The 26,956-nt window shown below is 40.3% G+C and overlaps 1 protein-coding gene across 3 annotated transcripts in view; it reads left to right on the top strand.

Moving 5' to 3' along the window:
• Positions 1-26,956, top strand: part of LOC124777817 (aurora kinase C-like) — a 135,506-nt gene that overhangs the window by 45,216 nt on the left and 63,334 nt on the right. For 2 of the 3 annotated variants that reach the window (XM_047253339.1, XM_047253338.1), the window contains exons 4-6: positions 3,932-4,066; positions 5,297-5,455; positions 15,162-15,393. In XM_047253339.1, the coding sequence (XP_047109295.1) occupies positions 3,932-4,066; positions 5,297-5,455; positions 15,162-15,393 (526 nt within the window). The remainder of the gene's footprint in view (positions 1-3,931; positions 4,067-5,296; positions 5,456-15,161; positions 15,394-26,956) is intronic. The other variant, XM_047253340.1, reaches the window with a different exon arrangement.

The raw sequence follows: 26,956 nt of genomic DNA, 5'->3' as shown, positions 1-26,956 counted from the left end.
TGTCTATGGTCCTCCTGGAATTTGATCCACGACTGCTTGTTTTGAAGGCACATGCCTTACCCCTGGATCACTAGGCCCAACCATACATTGCTACTAACCTATACTACAGTGCTGCATGCTCTTACTGACAGAGCAATCCAGGCATGACACATGACCCATCCACATAGCTTCAATTCTGACCATCGAAAATTACCTACTAATTCTAAAAATATATTTTAACCCACAAGGCATATGGAAAAATTATATGGTGAACTAGCTGGAGAACATGCTGATATGGGGTGAACAGAATGAAAGGGAGTGCAGCAAAAATCAGATTTGGAAGTCATTGTGTTGGCTTGAATACAAAAGCTTTCAGCACCTGTTAGCTTCCAGAATTATCTTCTGGGCAGTGCAGCTTAAATAACCAAAGTATTTTTCTGGCATACCTGAGCATGAGTATTACGTAAGTAGGCAACTGCACCGTTGTGCGCAGGTCTGTTCAGAGACCTTGGAAATCTCACTTCAGAGTACATTTACTCTTAGACATGTCTTAATCAAGCAAAGGCGACATCTGACATAGCTTAATACAGTGGGAGAAGGTTTCCTCTGTTCATGATGTATATCAATAATGTGGCGGATAATGGTTGTAGCATCCTTTCATAAATTTCTTTGCAGAGAAGTGACATTGCTATAAAATGAAAATACACTTGCTCATGATCAGTGCTTAATGTAAAGACTGGCAGCTGACTCACATAGGTAAAAATAGGTGAAGAAACCTCGTATTTGATTTTTAAATTGCTAAAGAACTAATTTAACAAGTTGGAAAGTCACATGCCTTCATCAGAAATCTCTACACAGAAGAATCTTAATTTCATGGTATACATTTAGAAATGTTCATCTTCATAAAGTTCTCACAGCTGTAACTAATCTATTAAAGGTAAAACACTCATTTTGATGTCTGAATCTGTTTTCCTGGTGAAGTGGCTGCGCACATCAATTTTTGACACTGGATTGCTCCCAATGTTAATGCACTGCGTGACAAATTTTGATTGTCTAATTTTAAGAAGGGAACATGGTTGCCAGAGAAGGGACCATAAAAGTTGTATTAACTTCATGTATTTTTATATTTCTCCCTTTTTACCTTTTATATCTTAGGCACTACTGCAAGTACATTGTGTGCATACACATTTGTGGATGTATTACTTGCAGTGAAAAATCTTGTGTGCAGTTATTTACAATGAAGATATGTACATTCATTACACATAAATTTAGTGTTTGTGCATTGTGTGTGTGGGTGAGAGATTCTAGCTTTAAACTTAAGTATGGCTGCAATCCCACATCCAGCCACAGGTAAATTCAAATCTTGGACTACATGATAGGCAGTCAGTCTTTGGGATTGGGCACAGTATTCAAATACCTATGATTATCTGTCCACAGACTAAAAGTGCAGTGACTGCAAAAATGTAGCTGTAGGGGTAACAGATACCAGAAGTAGGTTTATCAGAATAATTTTAAGAAAGTGCAACTCACTTACTAGACCAAGTCTTCAGTGATGTGTAATGGTCTGGCACCCTTATCAAGTTGGATTAACAGGGGGGGGGGGGGGGGGGGGGGGGGAATTCAGAGTGCTGCACAACTTGTCATTGGTTTCAGTGTGCAGTGGGAGACATTACTTGTGAAATGTGAACAACATGCAGAATTTACAAATGCAATTTACGCTATGCCTCGCTGATTGCTGAAGAATTACGGTACACAGTGAGATTCATTCTCAAATTGTCCATTCATGCTTGAGTTGTCCATCACAAATGACGGACAATTATACCAAAACACTGCCTTACACTGGGAAAGTGAAGTGGGATCAAATATAAATTGGATTTTTGCTCCTGAACATCAACATTTGGTAGGACTGGCGCCGCACTTCTGCTATGCTTAGGTGGGACAATTAGAAGTGAGGAGAGCATGCTGTTAAATATTTCCTGCCGGTTCGTCAGTAACGCTCACAGTGTCTGAGCAATAGGTGTACCCGTCCATTTGCACAATGCATAATTTTGAATTTCTTGCTCAAGGAGGAGTTAGTGGCAGAAATTTGCCAAAGATTAACTGCACAGTTCAGTAATAAAACATTATCAAGGATGCATGTGTTTGCCTGCATAAAAAGTTCAAAGAAGGACAAGAATTTGTGGAATATCAGCAACACGATCACCATCCATGGACCAGCATTACAGACAAAAACATTCGTGCGGTTAGACATTTTTGACGACGATTGACGAACGATAGTATCAGAAATTGCACAAAAAGTCGGAATCATTTATGGGAGCTGTCAAGCAATCATCACAAATGACCTACAGCTCCATAAAATGTGTTCCAGACGGGTCCCTAAACTTTTGACCGAAAATCTGAAGTTGAGACGTTTGGATGTCTGTCGGAGGCTTACAGCAAGGTTTGTAGAAGGTGATGTATTTTGGAGTTGGATCGTCACCTGCGACGAATCATGGGTTAATCACTACACTCCAGAATCCAAAAAAGCCAATAAGGAGTGGCGGAGGAAAGGGAGGCAGTACCAGTGAACCAGTGAAAGCAAAGACTAGTCTGTCAGTCGGCAAGGTTCTTCCAACTGGTTTTTTTTTTTTTTTTATTATTATTAGTGAGGCACTTTGCTGATTGATCTTTTGCATGAGTGACGCACAATCAATGCTGCTTACTACTGCAAACTGTTGAACAAGGCGAGAGTTGCATATCATCGCAAAAGACGAGACTGATTAATTCGACAGTGTGCGACCCCGTAGTGCAGCTCTGTCTCCAAGCTACAGGAAATGCACTAGACTACACTTGATCATCCTCTTTACAGCCCGGACTTATTGTCATGTGATTTTCGCTTATTCAGACCGCTTAGAGGACCTCTAAGAGCGTGACAATTTGAAGATGAGTGTGTGGAAGACTTCGTGCGCAGCTGGTTGATGACACGACCCAGTTCTTTTTATGACGAAGGCATCAAAAAGCTGCCCATATGCTGGGATAAATGCATTTCCAAAGCAAGAGACTATGTGGAAAACTAAATCATAATTGCCTTGAGTTTTTAAAGAAATGAATTTAAATAAAAAATAAAATCGCGTTTATATTTGATCCACCCTCGTACTTTGCATTCGGGGCAGTGGATGTTTCTATTAAGTTTAAATAGCTTGCAGGTTCTTCCCTGCTTAAGTAACAAAAGAAAAATGAAATAAACCGAAAGAGTTAGCACGTTGATAAAAAAAGTTGTGGAGAGATACAGCCTTGCTTTCGGCGAAACGAAAGGGGAAATTCATTATTGTTATCTCCAACACACTGGTGCAAGTTCAGAATCGGTCTGCCATCATACATAACACACAGAATTGAGTATCCCTAAAAGATCAGAAGAATAAAAACATTTAAAGGAAGTCTTTTTATTACTAACGATTATTTAGTTTGAAGAATAAAGTTAGCTGCACAGCAAGAAACAAAGTTCAGTCCGTTACAGATGTAGTTATCTGTCATTCTTTGATAAGAATGTTATGTAACTAATGTTGGCAGTAACAGTTACCAAGTATCTGTGTAATATAACATCAGGAATCATACAGATTTTTTCCAAATTAGGACTCCAGCTGTTCGTTTTGTTGCTTCACTTTGATAATGTTTCACAACACTGAACATTCTTCATATGGGAATCCTTGAGACTTTGAAAACATTGGGTTTCGTGACATTCAAACATTCAGTGCCTCAACTATATGGCATTGTTTATTTCCTAGTCAATAGTTTTTAACGTTTCCAAATTTAAGAATAAACTTGATAATTAATACTCCACAAATTGTTTTGTCATAATGAAATTATTTAACTAGTAGATTAGTTACTATGATTGTTATCTTGTACTACAGGCAACTGAAAAAGCACTGACTTCACATAATGCTCATTGTAATGTTCTGTTTTCCCTCTGCAGGCATCCGCATGTCCTACAACTCTACACGTACTTTTATGATGAGAAGAAGATATATTTAATTTTAGAGTTCGCTGCTAAAGGAGAATTGTACAAAGTGCTTAATGCAAGCCCAAATGGTCGCTTTGCTGAACCTGTGTAAGTTTGTTTTTGCAGAACAAGTTTTATTTCAGTCTTCGAGTAATGTAACACTTCTCTCTCTCTCTCTCTCTCTCTCTCTCTCTCTCTCTCTCTCTCTCTCTCTGCCGCCCCCCCCTCCACCTCATCCCATCTCTTTTATTCCTGTCATTATTTGTTTTTCTTATTATATCATCAAAATCGTTTACCAGAGGGAGGAGGCTGGATAGTTACAAAACACAAAACTAAACATGCTAGCTTGGGGACGTAATAGACATCTGCTCTAGCATTTCAGATTATAGCAATTTTCTTAAGGGGGGTAGGACGTCAAACTGGCTGACTTGGAGCAGGAGAGGCACCACAGAACATTTTAATTTCCACTGTCTGTACTTTTACAAATTCATAAAACTTTGTCAGGCATGACCAGGAAGGGTTCAGGATTCACGCTCATAGCAGTGGAAGTTCAAAAATATAACAAAATATGTTTTTTTTACATGTGAAATGTCATCATTTTTTCACTTACTATTGGCTGCATTCGTTGCTATAGGTACACTTTTCTTCATAAGTAAGGGAGATTCTTCGATGAATTTTGCACAGCATACAAACCATACTTACAGGCATATGAAACTCTAGAATTTTCCAAATCTATTAAAAACTGTGCTAAAAATTGAGATAATTAACCATAAAATTTGAGTTTTTTTCTAAACATGAAGTTTAAAATGCAACAGCTCATTTTTTTCATTAATTAAATAAATTCTGAGTTTCATACACTTGTAAGTATGGTTTGTATGCTTTGAAAAATTCATCGAAGAATCTCTCTTACTTGTGAAGAAAAGTGTACCTATAGCAACAAATGCAGCCAATAGTAAGTGATAAAATGATGAAATTTCACACGTAAAAAAATTTATTTTGTTATGTTTTTGAACTTCCATTGCTATGAGTATGAATCCTGAATCCTTCCTGGTCATGTTGACAAAGTTTTATGAGTTTATTTGTAAAATTATAGACAGTGGAAATTAAAGTGTCGTGTGGTGCCTCTCCTGCTCGACGTCGGCCCGTTTGATGTCCTACCCCCCTTAAGTGCTGATTTCCACCTTGTTCAGCTCTCTCTCTCTCTCTCTCTCTCTCTCTCTCTCTCTCTCTTTCTTCTTCTTTTTTTTCCCCCTAGTACATTATGATTACATTTCATTTTGATTTGTGGTGTCATTTCTTGGGCCTGTGATATGCCTTAAGGTTTTCCTCAATTTTCAGAGCAGCAAGATACATGTATCAGGTTGCAAATGCTTTGCAATATTGCCATGAAAATAAAGTGATTCATCGTGACATAAAGCCTGAAAATTTGCTCCTTACTTCTGATGATAAAATAAAAATGGCTGATTTTGGTTGGTCTGTACATGCACCAAGCAATCGGTGAGTAGTATCTCCCTTTATGAAGTCTTTAAGGGGCCCAGAAGTAAGTGTATTTCCTATGATTGGCCATGCTAATGTTTGTACCCATTGCTCAGAAACTATTTGTTTAAATGAAATGAGATTTGAAATGTACGTAAGTTGGCATACACTGAAGAGCCAAAGAAACTGGTACACCTGTCTAACATTGCGTACACCCATGTGAGCATGCAGAAGTGTTGCAGCACGGCATGGCATGGATTCGACTAATGTCTCAAATAGTGCTGTGGAGGTAATTGACACTGTGAATCCTGCAGGGCTGTTCATAAATCAGTAAGAGTGTGAGGGGGGGGGGGGGGGGGGAGTGAGATCACTTCTGAACAACATATTGCAAGACAGTGTTCATATCTGGGGAGTTTGGTGGTCAGTGGAAGTGTTCAAACTCAGAAATGGTTTTGATGGAGCCACTCTGTAGCAATTCTAGATATATGGGATGTCACGTTGTCCTGCTGGAATTGCCCAGGTTGATTATTGGAATACACAGTGGACATGAATGGATGCAGGTGCTCAGACAGGATGCTTACGTACGTGTCACCTGCCAGTTGTGTCTAGACGTATCAAGAGTCCCATATCACTTTAACTGCACACGCCCCTCACCATTGCAGAGCCTCCCCCATCTTGAACAGTCCCCTGCTGACATGCAGGGTCCACGCATTCATGAAGTTGTCTCCATACCTGTATATGTCCATCTGCTCAATACAATTTGAAACGAAACTCGTCCGACCAAGCAACATGTTTCCTGTCATCAACAGTTAAATGTCGGTGTTGACTGGCACAGACAAGGCGTAAAGCTTTGTGTCAAGCAGTCATCAAGGGTACACGAGTGGGCCTTCTGCTCTGAAAGCCTATATCAATGCTGTCTCGTTGAATGGTTCGCATGCTGACACTTGTTGATGGCTCAACACTGAAATTTGCAGCAATTTGTGGAAGGGTTGCACTTCTGTCACATTGAAAGATTCTCTTCAGTCGTCGTTGGTCCCCTTATTGCAGGATCTTTTTCTGGCTGCAGTGATGTTGGAGGTCTGATGTTTTACCAGATTCCTGATAGTCATGGTACACTTGTGAAGTGGTCTGATGGGAAAATCCTCACTTCATCACTACCTCGGAGATGATATGTCCCTTCACTCGTGCACCAACTATAACATCACATTCAAACTCACTTCAGTCTTGATAACCTGCTATTGTAGCAGCAGTAACCAATCTAACAACTGCGCCAGACACTTGTTGTCTTTTATAGGAGCTGCCAACCGCAACGCCATATTCTGCCTGTTAATGTCTATGTATTAGAATACTCTTGCCTATACCACTTTCTTTGGCACTTCTTTTAAGTAGGACAGTAGCATTGTTATCACAGTAGAAATTCACAGAAAAGTAGTTGACTTAAAAAACTGGCATTTATAAAAAAAAAATTAAATATTTGTCACGCCATTTATTTGATTGCTGTAATTCTTATATACTTTAATGAAAGTGATATCATGAATTTCTCTACCAACTGTCTTTGACATAGATGTATTAGCTTCAGAGAAAATTGTTCTGAAGCTAATAATTTCATGCTTTCAGGAAAATGGATTTAAAGTATTTGAAATGATCTGTTCAAACAACATTCAGAGTTTAAACTTGCCAGACCCCTAGTTGTCTTCTTTGTGTTGTGGGTTTTTGTCCCCCCCCCCCCCCCCCCCCCCCCCCTCCCGGCTTATTTTTAGAGGCGCTCTTTTCGCTCTTTTGAATTCTGTCTTCTTGGTGTTTGTAGGGTTTTTCTCAACCTACTGCACTCTCAGCTGGTCAGCTGACAGAAGCACATTCTTGAAGTGCAGCCCAGGTTGTAAGCCCATTCTAATGGAAACTTTCAGCGTGCTGACAGAACCATCATTGAAACACAACACTTGAATCCATGACACCAGTTGTTAGGGGTTTGAGGCTCACAAATACTGTTTCATGCAAGTGTTCCCACACTGTTATTGAAACCTTCATTAGAATTTGAAATTCACCCTTGCATGCACTTAGTGAGCAAGTTCCACTAGCTAAGTTTTTGTAGACAAGTTTAACACCTGCTACTGATGTTGGTGGGTGTTTGGTTATGTCTACAGACATCACCAGTTATACTATAGCCTACCGTATTTACTCGAATCTAAGCCGCACCTGAAAAATGAGACTTGAAATCAAGGGAAAAAAAATTTCCCGAATCTAAGCCGCACCTGAAATTTGAGACTCTAAATTCAAGGGGAGAGAAAAGTTTTAGGCCGCAACCCCAAATCGAAACAAAGTTGGTCCATTGTAATATGAGACACAATTTCGGTTGAATGAATGACGATACAGTTACAGTAGTTTGGTTCGAGATGTAAGCTTAGCAGGTAGCCATTGCTGTGTGTCAGGTGCTCCGTCCGTATTTATATGGGTACCCTTCCTTTTTCACATGCTTCGTCTGGTTTTAATTGATTGCTTATTTTTCTTTGATCTGATACGTGCCGTTCCCTTTGTTATAAGTGTTTACGTCACTCTAAGCTGAAGATGCATTACTGTACTGTTGTCATGCATTGTTTGTCACATTCTGATAATGAGTGTTTACGCCCTGTCGCCGCTCGCGGCATGGCATGCTTTTGTGTGTGCTACCGCCACTTACAAAAAAAAGAGAGAGAGAGAGAGAGGAATCGTCTCATTAGCGAAACAATGGCAAGAGACTGCTATTTGTTGTTACTTACACTGCTGTTTTCTTTGATAATGATCAACAAGAACCAAATAATAGACTGCGTATGATAGAAGATGTTCTGAACGAGAGTTAAGCGAAAATTTTTCTCCGGCTGAAAATCTTTGCAGACGCCTCTTTAGTACATTACATTCTGCACAGAAATTAGTCATCTTAGATTTAAAAATCTAGTCAATTGCCGTACTTCATTTCTGACTGTATTACTATTACGCATAAGAATAATACGAATATAAACATGACGTGATATGTATATTCTTCCACGTTTGCTGTTGTCTCACTCTAGTTTCTTAGTTTATTAGGCAGACAGAATTTAAATGAGATAGCAGCAAAAACGAAAGAATACGTGACAAAATGTTTATATTCGTATTATTCTTATGGTTAAGAGAATACTGCATGTGATTCACAATTCATAAAAGTTCCTATTAGCAACCATCTCTTCTCACAGGCAGGAAAAAATTCAGAACGCAGATTGGCCATATTGACAAACATCCGTAACAGTCTTGCCAGTCGGATTTTCGTAGTACATGAAACGCTGCAACATTCGAAGATGAACAATACGGAATTTGTATTTACTTCGATGGATAGTGTATGAAAATGCAGTGATCGAAGCTCGGGGCGGAGGAAAAAAAAGCTCTTCTTCCACCTTTTTTTTAAATTTATTTACTGACGCAGAGGTTTTGGCGCCAGTATTTATCTTTGTGCCTGCAAAGCATGCCTGTGTAGCGCTACATATATTCGACAGCAGAAGTTAGCTGTGGTGGCACCTACCAACATTTTTCAGAACTTCTGCGTACTTTGCACTCGATTCTAAGCTGCAGGTGGTTTTTTGGATTACAAAAACCGGAAAAAAAGTGCAGCTTGGATTCGAGTAAATACGGTACGTCATGTAGGATGGCACTATCATGCATAGACGGAGCAGCAGAGAAGTGTGGAGGGAGTATGATCTGCATACGCATGACAACAGAGAGCGGGCAAACAAAGTCAATGTTGCTGAACGGTATTGCTGCAGATAGCAATCAAGTTCATTTGCTTACGGTACATCTTATTATACGTTCAAATCTGTGAGGGGATAATAAATTTTAAAACAGATTTTGATCAGCTGTTATGAGAGAGATGTTGCTTCACATGTGTTGCATGCACAACTTTAATCTGCATGATGTCTGAAGGCGAGAGCACCTGACACAGTTCTGTGAATATGTCAAAAAAACTTTTTTTCCAAAATGATGTTTTCTGATGACAAGATCATTGAAACTGCTTGCAATAATTGTCATTTAATTTATTGTGGTTTGGACTAGATTACAAGTAAAAGCATGAGAGACAATAAAATTATGCAGTGAACACATAGTGTGTTGTGGGCGATAACTCTGTTGTAGAAATAGTTCAAAAGCCAAGATTGCTTAAACACCATTTACTAGATGACTGGTTTCATCACACTAAAGGTGCCATCATCGGATCTGTGAAGATATAACATGACAGGTTTGAGGGAGGGCTTACATGAGTTAAACTATATACTTTACTGTTAGTGCAGTGCCACATACCTGAGTGTAGCTCATCACTTATAAATCATTTGGATATAATGACACATGAGGCAGGCCAGCTGATATAAAATCATTGTCACAGAACTAAAATTAAAACACAACTGCTCTCGTGGTCAGTCTATTCCATCAGATATATAAGACCGAAGTCAGAAGATAAAACTATTTGACACATGACTGCAGCTCGACTAACAGTAGTCAGCATCACACTGATCAGTGAAAATTAGCCTCAAGCACAAACTGAAATCATTATATTTGCTTGACAACTGCTTCTATTCCATAGAATTTTTAAAAATGTGTATTATTTAAGCCATGTATATGGGTGTATTTGACTGTAGTTAAGTGTAATCACTGTGCACAAAAAAGAGATTACAGGTTGAAAAGACTAATGTAAAAGACGTCTGGAAAAGTGATCAGTATGCTGTCAACAGACATGGCCTTAAACTAACTCATTTGACATTACAGTAAGAGAGCGCATTTATAGTGTACTGTTGTTGTTGTTGTTGTTGTTGTTGTTGTGGTCTTCAGTCCTGAGACTGGTTTGATGCAGCTTCCATGCTACTCTATCCTGTGCAAGCTTTTTCATCTCCCAGTACCTACTGCAACCTACATCCTTCTGAATCTGCTTAGTGTATTCATCTCTTGGTCTCCCTCTACGATTTTTACCCTCCACGCTGCCCTCCAATACTAAATTGGTGATCCCTTGATGCCTCAGAACATGTCCTACCAACCGATCCCTTCTTCTGGTCAAGTTGTGCCACAAACTTCTCTTCTCCCCAATCCTATTCAATACTTCCTCATTAGTTATGTGATCTACCCATCTAATCTTCAGCATTCTTCTGTAGCACCACATTTCGAAAGCTTCTATTCTCTTCTTGTCCAAACTATTTATCGTCCATGTTTCACTTCCATACATGGCTACACTCCATACGAATACTTTCAGAAATGACTTCCTGACACTTAAATCAATACTGGATGTTAACAAATTTCTCTTCTTCAGAAACGCTTTCCTTGCCATTGCCAGCCTACATTTTATATCCTCTCTACTTCGACCATCATCAGTTATTTTGCTCCCCAAATAGCAAAACTCCTTTACTACTTTAAGTGCCTCATTTCCTAATCTAATTCCCTCAGCATCACCCGACTTAATTAGACTACATTCCATTATCCTTGTTTTGCTTTTGTTGATGTTCATCTTATATCCTCCTTTCAAGACACTGTCCATTCCATTCAACTGCTCTTCCAAGTCCTTTGCTGTCTCTGACAGAATTACAATGTCATCGGCGAACCTCAAAGTTTTTATTTCTTCTCCATGAATTTTAATACCTACTCCAAATTTTTCTTTTGTTTCCTTTACTGCTTGCTCAATATACAGATTGAACATCGGGGAGAGGCTACAACCCTGTCTTACTCCCTTCCCAACCACTGCTTCCCTTTCATGTCCCTCGACTCTTATAACTGCCATCTGGTTTCTGTACAAATTGTAAATAGCCTTTCGCTCCCTGTATTTTACCCCTGCCACCTTTAGAATTTGAAAGAGAGTATTCCAGTCAACATTGTCAAAAGCTTTCTTTAAGTCTACAAATGCTAGAAACGTAGGTTTGCCTTTCCTTAATCTTTCTTCTAAGATAAGTCGTAAGGTCAGTATTGCCTCACGTGTTCCAGTGTTTCTACGGAATCCAAACTGATCTTCCCCGAAGTTGGCTTCTACTAGTTTTTCCATTCGTCTGTAAAGAATTCGTGTTAGTATTTTGCAGCTGTGACTTATTAAGCTGATAGTTCGGTAATTTTCACATCTGTCAACACCTGCTTTCTTTGGGATTGGAATTATTATATTCTTCTTGAAGTCTGAGGGTATTTCGCCTGTTTCATACATCTTGCTCACCAGATGGTAGAGTTTTGTCAGGACTGGCTCTCTCACGGCCGTCAGTAGTTCCAATGGAATATTGTCTACTCCGGGGGCCTTGTTTCGACTCAGGTCTTTCAGTGCTCTGTCAAACTCTTCACGCAGTATCATATCTCCCATTTCATCTTCATCTACATCCTCTTCCATTTCCATAATATTGTCCTCAAGTACATCGCCCTTGTATAGACCCTCTATATACTCCTTCCACCTTTCTGCTTTCCCTTCTTTGCTTAGAATTGGGTTTCCATCTGAGCTCTTGATATTCATACAAGTCGTTCTCTTATCTCCAAAGGTCTCTTTAATGTACTGAACAAGCAAAAAATTAACAATCTTCTGGATTACTCAAGGGAATGCTGACTAATGACATTGAAAGCCACAGACATCTTGAAAGGTAACCGTCCCTGTCATTGTAAGGCATTTTCCAATTTGTGGCTTGAGAACATAGAAATTTTTGACGAATTTATGCAGTTACGTTCTTGCAAATTGTTAGAGCATACAACACATTGGGAAAATGTTGTCCTCTCCTTAGACAGTGTGTTGAACACTGTAGTGTGCACACTTCATTGGATACAAATTGCAATCAATGCCAATGGTCTTGACATGTTGGTAATGTTGGTTTCCCATCTGATCACAGAAGTTAAGCAATGTTGCTCTGGCTAGTACTTGGGATGGGCGACTGTTTGGGAAACACCGGGTGCTGTTGGTTTTCAAGATATGGAAGTCGCTGAAGTGACATCCAATTGAAAGACTTGTACCTTGTAACATTTATTTAATTCCAATCTATAAAGGCTTGGAAGTTCTCATATACTATGTATGCAATTTAATTTTTGATAAACACACTTTTTAAACATTATGTCTTTAAAAATAAGAAATATTACTACTTTACTTTGTTCCAAAGTCTACATCATAATACCATCATCACTGCTATCCAAGTCTGTGTCTGAACCATCTGATTGTAAATTTACAATGATAGGTTCCAGTCTTATATCCATCTCCACCTCCCTTCCAAAGTCTTCTTCCTGAAGTCTTTCAGCATGCTGAAAGCCTGTTTCCATGTTGAAGTGGTGGTGATGTCTGTTACTTCATGCACAAGTGATTCAGTGTCTGTTATCTTGAACATTTTGTTTTTTCTCTCATATAATCTTTGAACTTTGCCCAAATTAATTCCATGGGACTGTACTGACAGTGATATGTGGGTAAACACGAAACTATGTAACCACATTCACGTGGAAGAAAGTGAAGTTTTCGCATTCTGTCATATGCTACTCAAATTTATCAGCTGCAGGAGCTAAGCATGTCTTGTTTATACTGTGCGAAATATTTTTATTAGCCAGGGCAAAATATCTGCTTTGTTGGTTTTTTAGTTTGGTGTTTTCTCCGTAACAGCTCAATGATAACTGGTATGGCAATTGTAATGACCAACTTTGAAGCAAGGTATGGCAAGAATTGTTCAGTGAAACACTTCACAAAACTGTCAGTGTTCGTTTTCAAATGGTAGTCAGTGCTGTTTTTCTTACAGCTAAACACAAGTTTGCACTCAGAAATAAAACCAGAAGAAGAGCCAGAATGCAGAATAATTATCTGTGAATCTATTCCTATGGAAACTTCAAAAGCACCAGTACCATCACTCATTTTTCAGCAGGTCTTCCTTGAATGATTCTGATTCACCCATGTTTCATCAAGGTAATGTTCTGTTGAACTACCTCCTTTCCTTACATTGTGCATCTTTATGAAAGATGTGATTTGTGCTGCACCTAGGTCACTTCTTTCAACTGAAAACTCTCTTCTTAACATATTGGAAACCAAAGTCTTTTAAAATTCTTTACATTGATGAAGTGCTACCTTTGAAGCCAGTCTTCTCAGGCATAACTGTACAAGTTTTTGTGATATTGGTTATTTACCATTCATGCGTAGCGCTTTAAAACATGGTTGTCAAAACCATCCATTTGTGTTACAGATTTCTAGAGATTCCGATGCTTCCTGGACGATGCAAAATCAACTTCTCCCAACATTTCTACAGCTCTGACACTTTTGTTTACAATTGTCCTTAGTTATTTTACCGACACCACGTGCTTCTTCAGTCAGTTCTCGTGTCTTCAAATGTCAGCAGTAGGAGTCTTGCTTTAAAATTCACATTTGAAAAAGTTATAAATGCAGCAAATAACTCCCTTACCTGCTTGTGATGTACTTCATTTATTGCTGTCATCAGACATATTTTTTAGTCACACCAAAACATTTGCAGATACACATTCACAGCCATATTGCTACAAGAAAAAAAGAGCCAACAGTTGAATGAATAATTTGATTGTTGTGAAGCATGGCAACAGTGCAGCATGCAGGAGAGATTTTAACCATCTAGCTGTAACTTACAGCTAGCCACTTGGAAAGAGAATGAACCTTATTGACTGCTAGCAGTTAATGGAGAGGGATAGGCAGAACACCTGACAATTCGGCTGCCTTCCTACAAGATACAGAGTTAAGCTCTCCGATACTTACACCATGACTTGGAGTTCTTTCGGCAGAGCAAATGACGGGGGTCCTCATCTGCAACAATCTTATAAAAGAACAATGCCCACACAGATTTTCTGATTTTTTTCTAAATTATTAGTATTTTTCTGTATTATTCTGGCTGTACTTATGATCTATATACACAAAATATAACAATAAGCACAATTAGATTACTTCTTGAAATGAATTCTCCTTCAGATCACTAATACAAGTAAAATAGAAGTCTGAATAAGCATTTGATTGTTACTACACACATTTAGCACATGGGTGATCAACTTGAAAAGAAGTGGTTAAGATGGAGAGAGGCTGCTGCAGCCAACGTAAACTTGGTTGCATTAACCAACAGACAGAAAGGGGGTCTGTTGTTTTCAAAATGCTGTCTCTTTCCTGTCGGTGTACATCCAATGTACTAAAGCTGTACATATTCTCGTCCAGGAAGGATTGGGTTATAAGTTCACACAATTAAAAAAAAAAAAAAAAAGTTACTTTGATGGATTTTCACTTCCTGGTTTCCTTAAACTGTCCTTTTTTCATTATTGCTCTGCAAACTATTTTATCTGTCTAGAATACATAAACTGGGTACATTTGTAGCTCATTATTTCTGATTGCCCAGAGTTCAAAAATTTTGATAAACATTTAGATTTGTAATTTTAGAGCACTTATGGACAATACAAAGGATTGCTTTGAATGTAATGAGATTCATGTAGCATAGGTTAGACTCGATGATCCTCAGACTTCATATGTAACTTTCACACATGTTATACTGAGAAGTTATCTTTTAATAAATATACATAAACAACTTTGCTGTGTTATTGGTGTTATGTATCAGTGTACTTGTTTCATTGCTATCAGAATATTACCATTTTTGATTGGGAGGATAGGTTACTAGCCTCAGTTGCTGTTAAAAGTGTGCTTTGTCATACTTGTTACTAATTTGTGTAATCTTTGTATTTCCTTTAGGTGCTGTAGGACAAGGATTGAGAATAACTTTTTAATGTTAATACTTTTTTGCTCCAGGCGGAAGACAATGTGCGGCACCTTGGACTATCTTCCTCCAGAGATGGTAGAAGGGAAGCCTTATGATCATAATGTAGATAACTGGTGCATAGGTGTCCTCTGTTATGAATTTCTTGTTGGGAAACCGCCTTTTGAAACAGATTCTTCGAAAAAAACGTATAGTCTGATACGAGAAGTCAAATATAAAATACCAGACTATGTATCAGATTTGGCAAAGGATCTGATAAGTAAGGTATGTAATACTGTATACATTGAAGCCAATTTTATATTATTGTACTCATCTGTTGATAGGAGATGAGTAAGTAGCAGTCTACAAAATTGTTGTTAATACAGTTTTTACCAAGCTATAAAGAACTTTTTCTCTAGATTTGTCCTTTGAAAAATGCAGGATCAACTTTTACCATATGTAATAGCTTAATATAAGGGCAGTCAGCTGAGATTTGTTAGTTGAAATCTTACAGAGATTTTATTTGATTATTTTTATAATGGTGGTATGGGAAACAGTGGCACCAATCTGGCCAAGCACTAAGATGAATGCGGAGTGGGAGTTGGCAGCAGATTTAATTAGACTGGCAACCATGGCAGTGCATCCTGCTTGCTTTGATTTTTTATGAGCTATTCTAGTTAACTCCACCTGAATAGGCCATGATGGCCCGATGGTACAGATTTGCCGCTGTGTCATTCTCAGCCCAAAGGCATCATAGGACGTGGATATGGAGATGCATGTGGTTAGCACACAGCTCTCCAAGCTGTATATCAGATTACAAGACCGGAGCTGCTACTGTTCAGTGAAGTAGCTCCTCAGTTTGCTTTTATGAGCAACTACCATGCTTAGCAGTTTGTCTGAAACTTAGTAGTCTGAACTGAAATGACTTTACAAATGGACAAATTAACAATAGTATACATTTCTTTGGTAAATAAATGTTTCAGAGATCACTTGAAACGTGGCACAGCAAGTTAAGCACAAGCTTTAACAATGGCACTAAAACTACTACTGCTCTGCCGCACTGATGATCCTAAAGCTTGGCGATTTAATAATGCTTATTATTAGCATGAAGTGGTCGGATGTCTGCTGAATCACTCCAGAAGACAACATATTGCTGTCATTCAGTCAGTGCTATTGTCACAATAAATTGTAGCAGTCAATAATGGAGGCAAATCGCAGCTGTTGAGGTTCACAATTGGTTCAGACTGATAATGACACCTATTCTAAATTAATGGTTATTTGTGAAGCAGATACCACAAACAGCTGTGCAGCAGAAAGAAAATTTTGCATTACAGAAAGGGACCAAATTGGGTAAGGTTTCATGAATTGGAGAACAAAGTTCTTTAGTTTGTACGAAAGAAAAACATAGTGAAGGCTTCCCGATTATTCAAGATATTACCTGAAGCAAGGCGCAGGGGATACCTAAGAACTTCTCAACTCCATGTAATCCCGAATTAAGACAGTAAAAGCTGGTGGGTTAGGAGGGGGAGGGAGGGGGGGGGTTAGTGGTATCACAGGCTGTCTCATTTAATAAGCAAAAAGTTTGAAAGATAAATATTCATGTGTATAATTTGTTCACATTTAATTGCCAAAATGTGGGCAATTAACAAGTGCTGTGAGTTTAGCAGAGGTATAAGGTAACATTTTTAGGCTTGTCTTACGATACTTCACACCAATAACAGTTTACAACTTCGTTTTAATATTAAAAAAGGGGGAGGGGGTGTCTCTCGATGTAGTAAATATGGCATTTGCACTTGTGGGGGGACAACAGCAATTGGTCAGACTAAAGTACAAGGTATATAGTCTCACTTGTACTTTACAGTTTGGCTACCAGCCACAGATGGCAAGCACCCAATTCTTCTTTTTTCAAACTAGTAATACAGAAATAAAATGTTGGACATTCATGGAATAGCAGTGTCCAGCATTTCGTGAAGCCGTTGTGGTCTTTGGACCTGATACCGGTTTGGTGCAGCTCTCAATCCTACTCTATCCTGTGCAAGCTTCATCTCCCAGTAAGTACTGCAGCCTACATCCTTCTGAATCTGCTTAGTGTATTCATCTCTTGGTCTCCCCCTACGATTTTTACCCTCCATACTGCCCTCCAATGCTAAATTTGTGATCCCTTGATGCCTCAGAACATGTCCTACCAACCGATCCCTTCTTCTAGTCAAGTTGTGCCACAAACTCCTCTTCTCCCCAATTCTGTTCAATACCTCCTCATTAGTTATGTGATCTACCCATCTAATCTTCAGCATTCTTCTGTAGCACCACATTTCGAAAGCTTCTATTTTCTTCTTGTCTAAACTATTTATCGTCCATGTTTCACTTCCATACAAGGCTACACTCCATACAAATACTTTCAGAAACGACTTCCTGACACTTAAATCTATACTCGATGTTAACAAATTTCTCTTCTTCAGAAACGCTTTCCTTCCATTGCCAGACTACATTTTATATCCTCTCTACTTCGACCTTGCTCCCCAAATAGCAAAACTCCTTTACTACTTTAAGTGTCTCATTTCCTAATCTAATTCCCTCAGCATCACCCGACTTAAATTGACTACATTCCATTATCCTAGTTTTGCTTTTGTTGATGTTCATCTTATATCCTCCTTTCAAGCACTGTCAATTCCGTTCAACTGCTCTTCCAACTCCTTTGGTGTCTGTGACAGAATTACAATGTCATCGGTGAACCTCAAAGTTTTTCTTTTCCACGGATTTTAATTCCTCCTCCAAATTTTTCTTTTGTTTCCTTTACTGCTTGCTCAATATACACAATATATACATACACATACATAACATGGGGGATAGGCTACGAGCCTGTCTCACTCCCTTCCCAACCACTGCTTCCCTTTCATACCCCTCGACTCTTATAACTGCCCTCTGGTTTCTGTACAAATTGTAAATGGCCTTTCGCTCCCTGTATTTTACCTCTGCCATCTTCAGAATTTGAAAGAGAGTATTCCACTCAACATTGTCAAAAGCCTTCTCTAAGTCTACAAATGCTAGAAACCTAGGTTTGCCTTTCCTTAATCTAGCTTCTAACATAAGTCGTAGGGTCAGTATTGCCTCATGTGCTCCCATATTTCTACGGAATCCAAACTGATCTTCCCTGAGGTCATCTTCTACCAGTTTTTCCACTTGTCTGTAAAGAATTCATGTTACTACTTTGCAGCCGTGGCTTATTAAGCTGATAGTTCGGTAATTTTCACATCTGTCAACACCTGCTTTCTTTGGGATTGGAATTATTATATTCTTCTTGAAGTCTGAGGGTATTTCGCCTGTATCATACATTCTGCTCACCAGAAGGTAGAGTTTTGTCAGGACTGGCTCTCCCAAGGCTGTCAGTAGTTCTAATGGAATGTTGTCTACTCCGGGGGCCTTGTTTCGACTCAGGTCTTTCAGTGCTCTGTCAAACTCTTCACGCAGTATCGTATCTCCCATTTCATCTTCATCTGTATCCTCTTCCATTTCCATAATATTGTCCTCAAGTACATTGCCCTTGTATATTACCTCTATATACTCCATCCATCTTTCTGCTTTCCCTTCTTTGCTTAGAACTGGGTTTCCATCTGAGCTCTTGATATTCATGCAAGTGGTTCTGTTTTCTCCAAAGGTCTCTTTAATTTTCCTGTAGGCAGTATCTATCTTACCCCTAGTGAGATAAGCCTCTACATCCTTACATTTGTCCTCTAGCCATGCCTGCTTAGCCATTTTGCACTGCCTGTCGATCTCATTTTTGAGACGTTTGTATTCCTTTTTGCATGCTTCATTTACTGCCTTTTTACATTTTCTCCTTTCATCAATTAAATTCAATATTTCTTCTGTCACCCAAGGATATCTACTAGCCCTCGTCTTTTTACCTACTTGATCCTCTGCTGCCTTCACTATTTCATTCCTCAAAGCTACCCATTCTTCTTCTACTTTATTTCTTTCCCCCATTCTTGTCAATTGTTCCCTTATGCTCTCCCTGAAACTCTGTACAACCTCTGGTTTAGTCAGTTTATCCAGGTCCCATCTCCTTAAATTCCCACATTTTTGCAGTTTATTCAGTTGTAATCTACAGTTCATAACCAACAGACTGTTGTCAGTGCACATCGGCCCCTGGAAATGTCTTACAATGTAGAACCCGGTTCATGAATCTCTGTCTTACCATTATATAATTTATCTGAAACCTGTCAGTATCTCCAGGCTTCTTCCATGTATCCAACCTTCTTTTATGATTCTTGATCAAAGTGTTAGCTATGATTAAGTTGTGCTGTGAGCAAAATTCTACCAGGCTTTCTCTTTCATTTCTTACCCCCAGTCCATATTCACCTACTATGTTTCCTTCTCTTCCTTTTCCTACTATCGAATTCCAGTCACCAATGACTTATTAAATTTTTGTCTCCCTTCATTATCTGAGTAATTTCTTTTATTTCATCGTACATTTCTTCAATATCTTTGTCATCTGCAGAGCTGGTTGGCATATAGACTTGTACTACTGTCGTAGGTGTGGGCTTTGTGTCTTATCTTGGCCAGAATAATGTGTTCACTATTTTGTTTGTGATAGCTTACCCAAACTCCTATTTTTTTATTCATTATTAAACCTACTCCTGCATTACCCCTATTTGATTTTGTATTTATAACCCTGTATTCACCTGACCAAACGTCTTGTTCCTCCTGCCACCGAACTTCGCTAATTCCCACTATATGTAACTTTGACCTATCCATTTCCCTTTTTAAATTTTCTAACCTACCTGCCCGATTAAGGGATCTGACATTCCACACTCCGATCTTTAGAATTCCAGTTTTCTTTCTCCTGATAACGACATCCTCTTGAGTAGTCCCCGCCTGGAGATCCGAATGGGGGAATATTTTACCTCCGGAATATTTTACCCAAGAGGACGCCATCATTATTTAATCATACAGTAAAGCTGCATGCCCTCGGGAAAAATTACGGCTATAGTTTCCCCTTGCTTTCAGCCATTCACAGTACCAGCACAGCAAGGCCGTTTTGGTTAATGTTACAAGGCCAGATCAGTCGATCAACTAGACTGTTGCCCCTGCAACTACTGAAAAGGCTGCTGCCCCTCTGCAGGAACCATACGTTTGTCTGGCCTCTCAACAGATATCCCTCCGTTGTGGTTGCACCTGCGGTAAGGCTATCTGTATCGCTGAGGCATGCAAGCCTCCCCACCAACGGCAAGGTCTATGGTTCATGGGGGGGGGGGATTTCATGATAACCAGTTAGATATGTTGCGGTGGACAATTGTATCAACACAGAGATAAAAACTTCTTGTGTAACTGCATAATCTCAAAAATAGCATTTCCTTACTTTGAATGAACAAAGATTTTTTGCATTGGATAGTATACAGTATTTAATCATAGGTAACACTTGGTTTAAGAATCATTAAAGGAGGTTATGTAACTGGAAGAGACCTGGAGATACTGAAAGGTTTCAGATTGATTATATAACGGTTAGACAGATACCCAGCGGCACATGTAAACTCTGACTATAATTTACTGGTTATGAACTGTAGATTAAAACTGAAGAAATTGGGAAAAGGTAGGAAATGAAAGCGATGGGACGTGGATAAGTTGAAAGAACCAGAGATTGTTGAGAGTTTCAGAGGAGCATTAGACAATGGTTGACAACAACAAGGGAAAGGAATACACTAGAAGATGAATGGGTAGCTATAAGAGATGAAATAGTGAAGGAAGCAGATGATAAAATAGTTAAAAAAACAAGGCCAGTAGAAATTCTGGAATAAAAGGATAGATATTGAATTTGATTGATGAAACGAGGTCATTTAAAAAGGCAGCAAGTGAAACAGGTGAAAGGGAATACAAGTGTTTAAAAATGAGATCAACAGGAAGTGCAAAATTGCTAAGCAGTAATGGCTAGATGACAAATGTAAAGATTTAGAAGCGTATTTCACTAGGGCAAAGACAGATATTCCCCATAGGAAAATTAGAGGCCTTTGGGGAAAAGAGAAGCAGCTGTATCAATATCAAGAGTTCAGATGATAAAGCAGTCCTAAGCAGTGAAGGGAAAGCCGAAAGATGCGGGGGGGGATGGGATATGTTCGTTTACTTATATCTCTGCCTCATTCTCCTTGCCCTATTCTCCCTGTCTTTTTTTCCCCTTTCTTATTCTCTGCCTCGACGGTTGAGATTCTTTCTTCTATCCCTCTCTTATTTCCTCCCTGTGCGTGTCTGAAGGCCGACCCACGCGTTCGCCTGCATAGCTGGTGCTGGGGTGATGCGTAATTCCCTGTCCTGGGTAGACAAGTAAGGCACGCACGTACCCCCTGGTAAAGACCAGGCCCAGGGAGGGGTGATTGCCTGAGCTGTTACCTTCCGAACGTGCCGATTGGTCCCTCCGTCCGTTTCTCGGGAGGTGTGACCTGAGGTGTGAACAATCGCCTAAGGCGGGAGTGCCCTCTGAGAGGCTCCCCACAAGGAAGGAGTGCGCCATCAGAGATGCTGGCAATCATGGGGGATTCATCTACAATGGATTCTTCTTCTTCTTCTTCTTCTTCCCTGTCTTCTGCCCAAAGCAAAAAGCTAGATGAAACTCCTGTTCCGAAAATTCTACCACCAGCACCGAAGTTTCTTGTTGTCACAAGATCTGACGGTCACAATTTCTCAACAGTCAACCCTTTCGTCATTCAGAAGGGTGTAGATGCGATTGCAGGACTAGTGAAATCTTGTACTTGGTTGCACAACGGTATCTTGCTGTTGGAGACAGAGAGCGGCTTCCAGGCCCAAAAATTACTTCGAGCTCCTCTCTTACACACATTTCCTGTACGGGTGGAGGCCCACCGCACCTTGAATTCGTCGCGTGGTGTGGTGTATACCAGGTCACTCGACAGATTAACTGATGAGGAGATTCTGTCTTTCCTCTCTGATCAGGGAGTGACGGCCATCCATCGGGTCGTGAAAAGGGTTGACAAGGACCTCATACCGACTCGAACAATACTCAAGATTTTCGACAATGTGCAACTGCCTTCACGAATTAAAGTGGGTTATGAGATAATTTCTGTTTGGCCGTATGTACCCAGCCCTACAAGGTGTTACCAATGTCAACAGTTTAACCATACATGGCAGTCTTGTTCAAGTGCGGCTAAATGTGTTACCTGTGGCAGGGATGCCCGTGAGGGTGACTGTCCACCTCTGTCCCTTTGTTGCATCAACTGCATGGGCGACCATGCTGCCTCCTCTCGCGACTGCCCCATCTACAAAGATGAGAAAAGTATACAGGAAATTTGAGTGAAAGAGGAGATGTTAACCTCGGCTGCTCGCAAGTTATTCAGCAGCAGAAAGCACACAGTGCTTCCGGCAGGTAATTACAGTACCGTTCTCGCCTCTCCTCAGCCTACTAGGGAGGTAGCTACACAGGCAAGCGATCTAACATTTAGCGATTCGGTCATCAGATCGGCCAGTGCTAAGATCGCCCGATCAACGTCTCCTCTTCCTCCCACCAACTCTAAGGCTCAATCATCATCATCTGTTACTGCTAAGACTAGGACCTCTAAATCAGATGCTCTGACCTTAAGTCTCCTAGAAAAGAGTTCTCCATCTCCGCCGAGGCGCGTTTCTTCTCCTGCGCCACCCAGCGGTTGCCATCCTCGGCCATCCTCAGTTTCGCCAGGCTGCACCGCTGGTAGCCTATCATCTGGCCTTTGACCGGCAGAGGAAGCGGCCCCTCCTGTACAGCTCAGGAAGGTGGCAGACACAACTGTCGAGTTGATGGACCGTGACTCACCACCTATCGATTGCAGCAGCAGTGCTCCCTTGAAGCCAGGCCCTCAGCGGCCATCGAGGTGACCCTTTCTTGTTCCTTCCTTTTCCCTTCGTTTTTATAATGGCACTTCTTCAATGGAATATACGCAGCATTCGGTCCAACCAAGAGGAACTAAAATTGCTCCTTAGAATGCACTGCCAGCTTGTCATAGGTCTCCAAGAAATGAAGTTACGCCCATGCTATTGTATTGACCTGGCACACTATACTTCTGTGCGTTTTGACCTACCCCCCTGTGGCAGGTATTCCGGCTCAAGGAGGGGTCATGCTGCTGGTTCGGGATGGTGTCTACTACGATACAATCGCATTGCACACAGATCTGCAGGCAGTTGCTGTCCGAATTACTCTCCCCACTTTCGCATTTTCCATTTGTACTGTTTGCCCCCCCCCCCCCCCCCCCCCCCCCCCATGAACAATGGACCTTGCCGTTGGTGGGGAGGCTTGCGTGCCTCAGCGATACAGATGGCCGTACTGTAGGTGCAACCACAACGGAGGGGTATCTGTTGAGAGGTCAGACAAACATGTGGTTCCTGAAGAGGGGCAGCAGCCTTTTCAGTAGTTGCAGGGGCAACAGTCTGGATGATTGACTGATCTGGCCTTGTAACATTAACCAAAACGGCCTTGCTGTGCTGGTACTGCGAACGGCTGAAAGCAAGGGGAAACTACAGCCGTAATTTTTCCCGAGGACATGCAGCTTTACTGTATGATTAAATGATGATGGCGTCCTCTTGGTTAAAATATTCCGGAGGTAAAATAGTCCCCCATTCGGATCTCCGGGTGGGGACTACTCAAGAGGACGTCGTTATCAGGAGAAAGAAAACTGGCATTCTACGGATCGGAGTGTGGAATGTCAGATCCCTTAATCGGGCAGGTAGGTTAGAAAATTTAAAAAGGGAAATGGACAGGTTAAAGTTAGATATAGTGGGAATTAGTGAAGTTCGGTGGCAGGAGGAACAAGACGTTTGGTCAGGTGAATACAGGGTTATAAATACAAAATCAAATAGGGGTAATGCAGGAGTAGGTTTAATAATGAATAAAAAAATAGGAGTGCGGGTTAGCTACTACAAACAGCATAGTGAACGCATTATTGTGGCCAAGATAGACAAAAAGCCAATGCCTACTACAGTAGTACAAGTTTATATGCCAACTAGCTCTGCAGATGATGAAGAAATTGATGAAATGTATGACGAGATAAAAGAAATTATTCAGGTAGTGAAGGGAGATGAAAATTTAATAGTCATGGGTGACTGGAATTCGTCATTAGGAAAAGGGAGAGAAGGAAACATGGTAGGTGAATATGGATTGGGGGGGAAGAAATGAAAGAGGAAGCCGCCTGGTAGAATTTTGCACAGAGCATAACTTAATCATAGCTAACACCTGGTTCAAGAATCATAAAAGAAGGTTGTATACCTGGAAGAATCCTGGAGATACTAAAAGGTATCAGATAGATTATATAATGGTAAGACAGAGATTTAGGAACCAGGTTTTAAATTGTAAGACATTTCCAGGGGCAGATGTGGATTCTGACCACAATCTATTGGTTATGAACTGCAGATTGAAACTGAAGAAACTACAAAAAGGTGGAAATTTAAGGAGATGGGACCTGGATAAACTGAAAGAACGAGAGGTTGTAGAGAGTTTCAGGGAGAGCATAAGGGAACAATAGACAGGAATGGGGAAAGGAAATACAGTAGAAGAAGAATGGGTAGCTCTGAGGGATGAAGTAGTGAAGGCAGCAGACGATGAAGTAGGTAAAGAGACGGGGGCTAATAGAAATCCTTGGGTAACACAAAAAATATTGAATTTAATTGATAAAAGGAGAAAATATAAAAATGCAGTAAATGAAGCAGGCAAAAAGGAATACAAACGTCTCAAAAATGAGATCGACAGGAAGTGCAAAATGGCTAAGCAGGGATGGCTAGAGGACAAATGTAAGGATGTAGAGGCGTGTCTCACTAGGGGTAAGATAGATACCGCCTACAGGAAAATTAGAGACCTTTGGAGAGAAGAGAACCACTTGTATGAATATCAAGAGCTCAGATGGCAACCCAGTTCTAAGCAAAGAAGGGAAGGCAGAAAGGTGGAAGGAGTATATAGAGGGTTTATACAAGGGCGATGTACTTCAGGACAATATTATGGAAATGGAAGAGGATGTAGGTGAAGACGAAATAGGAGATAAGATATGGCGTGAAGAGTTTGACAGAGCACTGAAAGACCTGAGTCAAAACAAGGCCCCGGGAGTAGACAACATTACATTAGAACTACTGACGGCCTTGGGAGAACCAGTCCTGACAAAACTCTACCATCTGGTGAGCAAGATGTATGAGACAGGCGAAATACCCTCAGACTTCAAGAAGAATATAATAATTCCAATCCCAAAGAAAGCAGGTGTTGACAGATGTGAAAATTACCGAACTATCAGTTTAATAAGTCACAGCTGCAAAATACTAACGCGAATTCTTTACAGACGAATGGAAAAACTGGTAGAAGCGGACCTCGGGGAAGATCAGTTTGGATTCCGTAGAAATATTGGAACACGTGAGGCAATACCAACCTTTAGACTTATCTTAGAAGAAAGATTAAGAAAAGGCAAACCTACGTTTCTAGCATTTGTAGAGTTAGAGAAAGCTTTTGACAATGTTGGCTGGAATACTCTCTTTCAAATTCTGAAGGTGGCAGGGGTAAAATACAGGGAGCGAAAGGCTATTTACAATTTGTACAGAAACCAGAGGGCAGTTATAAGAGTCGAGGGGCATGAAAGGGAAGCCGTGGTTGGGAAAGGAGTGAGACAGGGTTGTAGCCTCTCCCCAATGTTATTCAATCTGTATATTGAGCAAGCAGTAAAGGAAACAAAAGAAAAATTCGGAGTAGGTATTAAAATTCTTGGAGAAGAAGTAAAAACTTTGAGGTTCACCGATGACATTGTAATTCTGTCAGAGACCACAAAGGACTTGGAAGAGCAGTTGAACGGAATGGACAGTGTCTTGAAAGGTGGATATAAGATGAACATCAACAAAAGCAAAATGAGGATAATGGAATGTAGTCAAATTAAATCGGGTAATCCTGAGGGAATTAGATTTGGAAATGAGAAACTTAAAGTAGTAAAGGAGTTTTGCTATTTAGGGAGTAAAATAACTGATGATGGTCGAAGTAGAGAGGATATAAAATGTAGACTGGCAATGGCAAGAAAATCGTTTCTGAAGAAGAGAAATTTGTTAACATCGAGTATAGATTTAAGTGTCAGGAAGTCGTTTCTGAAAGTATTTGTATGGAGTGTAGCCATGTATGGAAGTGAAACATGGACGATAACTAGTTTGGACAAGAAGAGAATAGAAGCTTTCGAAATGTGGTGCTACAGAAGAATGCTGAAGATAAGGTGGGTAGATCACGTAACTAATGAGGAGGTATTGAATAGGATTGGAGAGAAGAGAAGTTTGTGGCACAACTTGACTAGAAGAAGGGATCGGTTGGTAGGACATTTTTGAGGCATCAAGGGATCACAAATTTAGCATTGGAGGGCAGCGTGGAGGGTAAAAATCGTAGAGGGAGACCAAGAGATGAATACACTAAGCAGATTCAGAAGGATGTAGGTTGCAGTAAGTACTGGGAGATGAAGAAGCTTGCACAGGATAGAGTAGCATGGAGAGCTGCATCAAACCAGTCTCAGGACTAAAGACCACAACAACAACAACAACAACAACTGTTTGCCGTAGTAAAAGCAGATGATGATGGAGTGTAGACATGATATAACTGATTGCTCAGCTTCCTACGCCGTTTTTGTTGATTGGAGACTTTAATGCCCACTAACTTCTTTGGGGCTCTCCATCCTCCTGCTCGAGAGGCTCCCTCTTGGCAGAACTTTTCAACCACCTCAATCTAGTCTGCTTAAATACTGGTGCACCTACCTTCCTTTCGGATGCAACACATACCTATTCCCACTTGGACCTCTCAATATCCACTATCCAACTTGCACGTTGGTTCAAGTGGTAAGCTCTGTCTGACACATACTCGAGCGACCATTAT

The sequence above is a fragment of the Schistocerca piceifrons genome, chromosome 2, assembly GCF_021461385.2.
Source record: "Schistocerca piceifrons isolate TAMUIC-IGC-003096 chromosome 2, iqSchPice1.1, whole genome shotgun sequence".
NCBI classification, from domain to species: domain Eukaryota; kingdom Metazoa; phylum Arthropoda; class Insecta; order Orthoptera; family Acrididae; genus Schistocerca; species Schistocerca piceifrons.
The sequence above is the reverse complement of the archived record's forward strand: the minus strand, read 5'-3'. Positions and strand labels throughout refer to the sequence as shown.